Below are 10,049 nucleotides of genomic sequence, written 5' to 3'. Positions count from 1 at the left end.
TTTTGATGCGACGGGGGCGGCGCATTGATTTACACTTGATTCTTTTGAACTCTGCGTCACTTGCGTATGAAAGTTTTGAAGTAAAGTTTCACTGTGGCATTTAAGTTATATTTAATAAATACGTTGTTATAAATATTTAGATAAATACTTAGTATGTAGTAGTAGAGTGCGGTAGAGGCGCGTAGGCGGCAGTGACCCAGTTCGCCACCGCGTCGCTGCCCCCTGCTGTTGCTATGGATCGTTCGCAATACTCCCAGCACCTAGTTTTATACGAAACACCCGCCAACTGACTTATTCACTCATTCAGCCTTTCATTCACTATTCAAAATAACATATATTTGCCACTCGCGCGTCTTCTTATAAAGAGATTTTCCAAAGTTATTTTCGAACAACATAGTGACTTAAACAATTAAAGTTTATCGGGGTTTTTATCATTCCTCTAGATCCAAACCGTGAATGTAGGTAGATACTACGTACAATGAAACATACAAAACAACTATTGAATCAGTACCAAGAATATTGTTATCAATAATGAATAACGAACAAAAGTATAATGTGCCAGTAAGAAAACACTTAACAATGAAATGGAAACTTCTGGAAAATCTCCTACCTACTTACAATTATCACTTTTGTAGTCGTTTGTAGTCGATGTCAGATCGTAGGTCAGATCAAAATCACTGATTACGTATTCGTTTTGTAAAATAGTTTTTGTTATGCAGAAACAGATTATATCTAGTGTTTACCATCATTTGTTACCGCTGTAGGTACCTGGAATGATCATGTAATTCATGTTGGAACTGAAGTAAATGATAAAATTTCAGTGGTTAATTATGACATTAGGTTTTATCAGCATTGAACGCATATTTTATTTCCGTTCACTGGGTTTGATACACTTCTGGGCCGATGACTAGTGTGCTAAGGGTCTCGGGTTCGAATCCCGGCGAAGGCAAATATTTGCTATTTTCAGTTTTAAGATATGCCTGAAAATTTACAAAGCCTAACGTAACTTTAACTTATTTCACCATAACATCAGTTATAGTTTTCTCCACTCACTCGCCAGTGGGCCATCCTGTCCTATATCTACTAACTAAGAATACATAACTACTAACGTTTTTTTTATTTTGTTTTTCACGTAGCAAGCAACGGAGCAAGAAGATGTTGAATGATCCCGACTCGACTCACAAAGGGACCCGCTAGGTGGCGCGACGGACGAGCCTGAGTAGAGGGGTGTATGTGTATCTGTGTGTCTGTTTGTGCCAACTAAGCTCTACTAAGTGAGGAAAATTTAACAGAACAGTTCTATAATCTAAGTAATAAATAAACCTTTCGGCTTAGGTACAATACGACTTTTGCTTAGTTAGACCCTTATTAGTTCGTAGGTACGTGTAAATAATTAGAAGGTAACTAAGAGCCCTTATCTAAGATTCGCATCCATGAATTTATAACTAAGATCGTCGATTTCCTTCATCCAAAATCTCTCCTAACATTCATAAACAGAACAAAAAAACCGTTTCGCAGCCAGCCAACAGATTGTCGCGGTGACTACGAATGTCTAGCTATAGGGCGTGATACGGCGGCCGAGGAAGCCCTACAGAGTGGAGGCTCCACTGGGACGCTATTGATCCAGTCATCCGTCAGCCCTAGCACCCTATTGATTCGCCGGCAATCTGCATGATAACCTGCCCCGCCGTACTACACATGCTTTTGTTAAGAGAACATTTACTTTCACACTAGGTAGGTATTTAACGGTCGGATCGCAAGTAGGATTTCAGAGAACTAGCCTTCAAGCCTTCCACTTACTAAGGTAGGTAGTTATAAAGAGTCGAAGGGTAGATTCCACAGTTAAAGATTTCCGTATATTGCAATAAATATATGATTGTGCTGTGGCTTAGAATCGTAACACTCGTTGGTATAATGTTACTATAATAATACATAGTCCTATTAAACAATAAGACTGATATCTTTTTACGTACGTTCACTACGTACTATTTATGTTAGTAGACAGCTAGACACCTTATTCTTATTTCCTTTACGCAGATTCCGTCGGATATTTTGTAAATAATGTATTTTCCCTGTAGGTACGAGAGGCCTACTCTCACCAGGGTGGATGGATCAATAGCCTGTCAGAGACATAAACTGTTATTGACACCTTGTAGAGGGACCAACTTAGATAACGGATAGGGAAATCTCGTATTGGCAGGTTATTGCCAATAGTATTTATGTGTCTACTCTATTTGGAATAAGGTAAGTACCTACTTACGTAATTAGAATTAATTGACTATAATAATACTTAGTGCTTATTCTTAGGTAAGTACCCATGTTACGTCCTATGTATAGTTTCAGTTCAGAAGTTGCTCAGATACTTTACCTAAGTAACTAAAGTGCCCAATTGGTGATCATTAGAACGATGAAAATAATATCTACCCACCTAGCAGACCTCGACATTTAGTGCTCTACCATAATACTCATAATCAGACTATACATCAAAACTTTCTAATGAATGATATATAATTAATTAACTCCCTTCTTATTTAGACACCTAGGTATGTAGCATACCTACAGATATATTAGGGTCATATTGCAGTGGGTGCAGTATCAGGTCTAACCTTATTTGAGTGTAACTCGATCAGACGACTCGGTCCGTACTGCGCATGTGCTGAAAGTCTAGCTTACCCACTATGCCACCCGATTCGCTCGTTCGTTTTGAATTAGTTTTTACACCGAGAAAGGGAGTCTTATAAATACGATTGACGGATGTCTGTGAACGTTTAGCTCCCACATCATGTGCACAAATGCACAGTTCATAGATCAAACCTAGAACCTCGCCCTCTAGAGTTAAAGCATAATTTTTTACGCAATTCTTACTTTTATTTTCGGAAAAAATATTAGAATTAAAATAGAGATCGATTTAGAGTTTCAGAAACTATCGATTGAGTACCTACCTCTACCTACCTATGATAATCTATGGACAATAATAAAACCTACCTACTAGAAATTATTCTTCCTGTAGGTAGGTATTTCGATAGCGAGTCAGCTGAAACAAACTTCACAAGATTGATTTCCGCCAAAGACTCACTTTTAGCAATCGGATAACATTAATTGGTGTCGTAAAAAGAAAATTCATTCCTTATTAGCAACAGTTTCCTATTTCAGATGCCTTCGCGGCCATACTTACCCTGTAAAAGCTACCGAATTACCGATCTGGGAAAATCCTGAAGAATTTTGTATCGTCTAGTAAAAGTTAAACTTCAGGGTTATTGCTATACTTAGCTCTTGAAAGAGCTGTGTTTGTGCATTCTCTAGAGTAGCTCGTAAACCCTGAAGGTCAAAGTCGGAAACCGTTTCCTAGTGACAGTGGCATCGATCGCTCGCTGCAGCGCCGTAGGTAGGGACGAGTAGCGTCCGCTACAAGTCGGGGTGTCTGGTTACAGATGTTTTTGAGGCCGACTGTACTCCACAGCACTGTAGTATAGGTACCTAAAATGTATGGTAGATGGTAGGTAGTGGAGCGTTTCTGACTTCTGACGAAATATAGTTTCTTAATAACATGTAGGTAGGTATTTAACTTTATAATAATGTCCTCCTAGCCGAATTTCGACTACGGCGGCCAATCTCAATTGAGATCAGCCATCTACGCAGGAGTAGATTATAGTGCCCAAGTGTGTGCGCAGTACACAGGAGCACTCTCTGTTCCATCACTCTCATAACCCAATGGGACGGATTTACCGACACGACTGGAGAGAGCTAGGCGCAGGACCGACTGCTTTACATGCCCATCCGACAGCATGGATCGTTTCACTGTTTCGGACATCAGGTGATCAGCCTTCTATGTCCTAACCAAACTTAGAACCACAATTTAGAAACACAAATTGATGGTCCCACCCGGGAATCGAACCCGGGACCCCTGGGTCATGAAGCGAAGCTTCTACCACTAGACCACAGAGGCAGTAATTTAACTTTAAGTAGGTAGGTACCTACCTACCTAATTAACTGACGTGGCTTTGCAAAATCGCTGTTTTTATTTTCAAGACTTTTTAAATGGAGAGTACGTAAGTATTGTTTAAAAACAACAATATGAACAAGACCCGCATGAGCATTACATAGAATACCTATAGTGCTGCGATTAGATCGCGATAGTCTTCTGACGATTGAAAAATCAGCCCTAAAGGCACAAAATTTAATTTCTAAGATGTAATTTTAAAAAGTTCGTGATATTTGATTTACGGAATCTCTCAAATTTAAAACAAATAATTTGATGTGACAGTACTAAAGTTCAGAATCGAAATCATCGTTTATTAGGCCGGGGTCTCCTATTACGCGCCGTAGATCGCGTCCAGCGTCACGCCGTAGGCCACGTCACAATGCTCACTACGTCTACGCTTCAACGTCGACGTGTGAGGGAGACCGCATCAGTACATTTCTATAGTGAGCATCGTGACGCGGCCCACGGAGCGACGCTTGACGCGACCTACAGCGAAAATAGGAGACCCGGGCCTTATACCTCTACCTAGGTACTTCAGTATGGTTCAGTAACATAGGATTTCAGTAAAAAACAATGTTTTTATGGAAGCGCCAACTTTATTTATAACATAATAAATTGTAAATCTTGTAAAATTTGAATTAAATATTCAACAATATTACGTAACGTAAATATATTTTAGTTTAGGTACTAATCTAGGTAAATATAAATATTTCATCATAATTTTATGAATAGTCAAAAATAGTTTGGGTCCTTAGTTGTATTTCAAACAGAACGTTAATGGCTTTCAACCAAGGATAATTTTAATACCGAATAAGGCATACTGTCTAAATTAAAATATCTAATGTAACATTTTCCTATAAGATTCGATTCCAAGAAGAACCTTGTAACTTGTAAGCATAATCATAAACTTTCAATAATTTCAACCACCTACAAAAAGGTAACTAACGAATACTAGAATAAGTAAATTAAAATACCTAATGGTATTTACCTACATCTAAATACTATTAAAAAAATAAATTAGAATGTTTTGGCACGAAACACCAAAACTAAAAAACATTTATAACGAGCATTAATAACAAAAATATCATCTTAAATCTTTAAAATAAAACCAGACCAGTAGGTAACTGATAGCAAAATAAATTATACATAAGTATGTGGTACTTATACATATATAATTTGTTGGTTGTTTTTCATCACTTTGACCGTGGAATATAATATATCTATCTCGCTTTAGGTCACAATAAGTTGGTAGATAGCAGTTGTAACAACTGCTTAAGACTGAACACATAATGATTTATGTACGTATTATAAATTAAATGTACTTAATATTTCACCTTTTGTAAACAGATTTTAAAGACGAAAATATTCATAATTAGCAAACAACTATAATAAAACGACGTAAGTATACTTTTATCAGTACCACTATTAAGACACTCGTGGACACATAAATAATAAATAAATTCCTAAAGACATTTCTAACATTACTGATTTTAGAACATGAGTAAGTATAGTGGAAGTGTTGGGCACATTGGAAACTAGGTAATTCACAGTAAATTTCCATGAAGGCATCACGTGGTTAAGAAACTTTGACTAACTTCTGAGAGTAACCATAGAAATTCGAGGCAACTCATTATATTTTTCCCTTTCAAACAATGTGGACATATTACAAGTAAAAACAATCTTTATACGGTCAGAGTCAAAGTGTGTTGAGTTTTACGAGCTTCTCACTGTTTTTCCTACGGAAATTATTTTAGAAGAAATGGGGCACTTATTGTTTTTGTTATAGTCATTGTAGCTGTTTCAATACTAAGTAATATTAATGTTTTTATATATTTACTAAATCCTCATTAGCATTTTCAAATACTTAGCTAAATTTAAACGAAATAGTTTGTCTTCACACTATTCACTCGCTTTTTGCGTATGTCATAATCATTTTGTATAGATTAAAAAAGTAACTAATGTTAAGCCTCTAAAACTACTCACTAGGTTTACAGTATGTATGATAGATATAATATTAATATAAGGCATGGTAAATTGACAAGAGCATTATCTTAATCTTGAATAAAATATCATTAATTGATCCACTGCCAAGTCTGTCATATTAATTTCAACTACATATAATACTGGATCTTACTTTTTTATATAGATTGATCCCTCGGGTGCTTTGTAACAACTTGCAACTAATTCTATTATACATACTTGTGTATATCTCATAAATTAAAGTATATTAGAGATACAAATACGAAGTACCTTCAGGTTGGATCGCTTTGTCGAAAGTAGCGTGTAACATATTTTTACAGCCTGGTTTTAAATATTTATTAAACTTGTCTCTTGCACCGATACATAATAAAGTGGTTAAAAGTGACAAGTGAGATAAGTGAACAACCTAAATAACATAAATTATAAATACATAATTACAACTTAAAAACTAGTAATATATCCGTGAATCATAAATTTTGTACCATAAAAAGGCTGCGCCGATTTAGACTTCCTACCACTAAACAGTAACATTATAAGTCTATTTTAATCTGGAGTCAATGAAGTTACTTCCGCAATATAAAGTTTCTGAATCCAATCTCTTCATTTTTGTAAAAAAAAAACATACTATCACAAATTTACAAATAGTCCTGTGTAGCACAGAATATTACATAGGACGGTCAACATTACTCAAGGCACTTAACTCCCATACTTCACAATGTCGGAAACTAAATATCTGCCTCCTATATTAATAAGGAACATTTGAAGGCACCAGGCAATGTCTTACATTAAACAGTTTAATTCCTCTGACCATGCGTAGCCCACATGTGCTCTTTGAAGGTTTCACGCATAGTGAATGAGCGTGGGCAAAGATAGCAGCATAGCCTGTTAGTGAGATCCGAGTGCATCAGTCGAACATGGTACTTCAGAGCTGACTGGTTCGAATATTTCATACCGCAGTGAGGACAGTCTCCACATATGGCTGCATGATTTGATTGCTGATGAGTCAACCCTTGCGATGTCGAGGCCCCAGCTGCAAGGACATTTATCGAGGACATTCCAGCCAGTAGCATGAGTGCCTGCGACTGCTCTGAACCGTAACCTCCTTCGGAGTCATTGTCGTCTTGTTGCTCAGACAACAGCACTTCGGGCTCATAATCTGTTTCAGGTTTTGGTGACTGTTTTTCAGACTTCACTAATGGTTCATCAGTCTTCATAGGACTTTTGGATGCGTTAGCTTGGTTGGTGTAGAGTACAGTATCGGTTGCGGTATCTTTACCCACTGAGCATGGTACCTCAATTTTGTTATTGGCTTTTTTTAGGGAAGAAGAATTGGCACTGTTGTCACTTTTGGAAGGGTTTATACCTGAAAAAGACAGAATCACGGGTTTTAAACATGGACTGCATTGTAAACTTTAATAGTTATTTTTCATTTCTGCGAGTTTGCTGATACTTAAGTGTATTTAGTAGACAGTTGGAAAACCAGTTGGCCTTGGATAATGACTGCAAAGTTTAGCCTTGGCTTGGTGCAACTTACCACAGCAATGAAATATAAACCAATTATAAAAGATGTAGTAGATAGTTTGATAAGTAGGTAATTGATAAGACTGATGAACATGACCTTTTAACCTTCATCAGACATGTTCAATGCACTAATAACTAATCAAGAATCAGCTATTACACTAACTATTAAATTAAAGTTAGTGCTTATAGAACTAACATAAGGTATACTGTATAAATTACGGTTGTCTGGTAGAAATTGTTATTTAGATGCCCAATTCTTTCTTTTGTCTAGCTAAGAGGAGTTCTCTTTGCTTTAAAAAGTTTTTTCATGGTAATTCTGGGATAAACATTAGCCTATAATTATATTAATCAAGGAGCAATCCTTGAGCTTCCTACACACCAAATCTCATACTAAATACATTCATTCAGTAGTTTTTACATGAAAGTCTCAACAATTGTCCTCTTTATAAATACTGAAGTAGCATGAAAGTAGAAGTCCATCCATACCTGAGAGTAGAGACCTGGCAAGCATGCTGTTCTCATAGCCGGGAAGACTGTTCTCTGTCTCGGAACTCTCGGACAGTGGTGGTGCGGGAGAGTCTGTCTCGTCCGGCCTCTCTAGTTTCACTGTCACGGGTATGTGTTCTCCTTGGGTGTTGTTCTGAAAATGTAATAATAATTTCATATGTAACAACTTCATATTAATATGTGTAATAGAGTCGACATTATGATGAATCCTTATTTTTTTGAGCTGGAGTAGTATAGAACCTGTGTATAGCTTCAAAATGTTAACTATTGATTAATGCTGATTTATCCCATTACATGAAAGTATTATACCTACATACCTACATCAATAATGCATTAATTAAGCTTGTAATTAAGGTATATTATAAATTATTTGTCCTATTACCTGTGAGGTTGCAGAGCTTTTACCATTGGCAAGCGGTACATTAGACTCAGTTTTAGTTTCACATTTCTTGTCAACATTATTATTATCAGGAACATTGATTTGATTATCTACAACTTTGGATAGGTATGGCAGGTTGTAAATATCATTTGAGTCAAGAACTTTGCTTTTCTTGTGGGTCCCAATGGTGACATCGTTGGGTTTGTCCGAAGTACTGCTCCGTCTCTTCTTAAGTCCTGGTAACTTTGCGTCTTTTTGATGACTCACTTGAGGCTTTGATGAGATGGTTAACTGAGTATACAGTTTGTTTGAAGCATTTGGGATGGTTACAGTCTCTTTCTGTAAAGTAAAAATATTATTAATCACTTAAAAATTAATGAGCTGCATTTTTTAAGGCTCAACTAAAATGTTAAAAAAATGACCCTTTTTAATTGAATACATTTAATAAAAAGACCAATCAAAATAAATACATAACAATATAATACATAACAATCATACATAACAATCATAACAAATATAATTACTAAAGCAATAATTTCACTCATTTTAGTTGTAGTTGTTTTGAAAATGTTTTTATAATAAAAGGACTTGCTAAATAACTGTAACATACCTGTTGTGTCACCCCTGTTAATCCTTTTACTTGCAGCAAGGCAGCAGTATGGAGAAATGAAGACAGTTTACTTTCTTCAATGAACACTTCCCCCTGATACATGTAAGACAACAAGCTCACTATATCATTAGCCAACACATCTTTCAGGATAATAACAGGGTGTTGACATGGGTTCTCCTGTAAAAAGAATATTTTTTATCATTTCAAATTATCTTCACAAAAAAGTATGTTTAATCGTTTTAATAATGTTTTCATATTTTCAATGACTAAAACCGAATTGAATAACATGTATCTGAGCCATTCACCTTGAACACATTCCTGAAGTACGGGCTGCAAGCTGACAAGATCACTTTGTGGGCCTTGATATTCCTGCCCTCGCAAGTGAGTGTCACGTCTACGAGGTCTTCTGAGCACTTCAATGAATCTAGCGCATTCACAATGTTAGTTTGAAAGTTATTCCAACGTAAACAAAATTGATCTGCCATTATGTTACAATTTTATAGCCAAAACAGACAAACTTTGGCGAAAGACAACACAACACAGGGAAAAGAGAATTTGGAGAGATTAACACTTTTGCTCAGTTAAATCTGGTGAATAACATAATATTACACTGAAAACTATCGCGTTTAATTGATATTTGTCGCATTAGACACACAATAATTGGTGTAAAATGCATAAAAATGCAATGCAATGCATGACCTCCATAAAATCTTTCACTTCAATTTGACAAATCTACACCAATAACAGCCACAGAATACGAAAAAACCATAAAGTGGCGTAGTCTATAAAAAAGGCTAGATATCTGTGACTGTGATGTTGCACTCAGAATAATAACTTCCTTTTTGTCGCTGAAAAAGGTAATTATTATTTATCGTGTAAATTTTTATTTGAATAAATACCTACCGGTAATAGAATTTGAATAAAATCTTAAATTAATAACGCATATTTTCTTATTCGAATGCCTTGTAGGGACTTATGTAATTTATTTATTTATTTATTTATTTATTTATTTATTAAGCTTACATATTAGTTGTAGTTTTACAATGAGTCCCACAAAACTGTTTGTATAC

The 10,049-nt window shown here is 35.9% G+C and overlaps 1 protein-coding gene across 1 annotated transcript; it reads right to left on the bottom strand.

The window, feature by feature from the left end:
• Positions 1-6,509: 6,509 nt before the first annotated feature.
• On the bottom strand, positions 6,510-9,709 carry LOC105384150 (protein tramtrack, beta isoform). Its single transcript, XM_011554343.3, has 5 exons — positions 9,285-9,709; positions 8,980-9,156; positions 8,373-8,708; positions 7,970-8,123; positions 6,510-7,325 (listed from the first exon to the last, which is right to left on the bottom strand). The coding sequence occupies exons 1-5, from the start codon at positions 9,462-9,464 to the stop codon at positions 6,757-6,759; spliced, it is 1,416 nt and encodes a 471-aa protein (XP_011552645.3). The 5' UTR covers positions 9,465-9,709; the 3' UTR covers positions 6,510-6,756.
• Positions 9,710-10,049: the final 340 nt, after the last annotated feature.

This window comes from Plutella xylostella, chromosome 22, assembly GCF_932276165.1.
Source record: "Plutella xylostella chromosome 22, ilPluXylo3.1, whole genome shotgun sequence".
In the NCBI taxonomy this organism is placed as follows: Eukaryota; Metazoa; Arthropoda; class Insecta; order Lepidoptera; family Plutellidae; genus Plutella; species Plutella xylostella.
The sequence above is the reverse complement of the archived record's forward strand: the minus strand, read 5'-3'. Positions and strand labels throughout refer to the sequence as shown.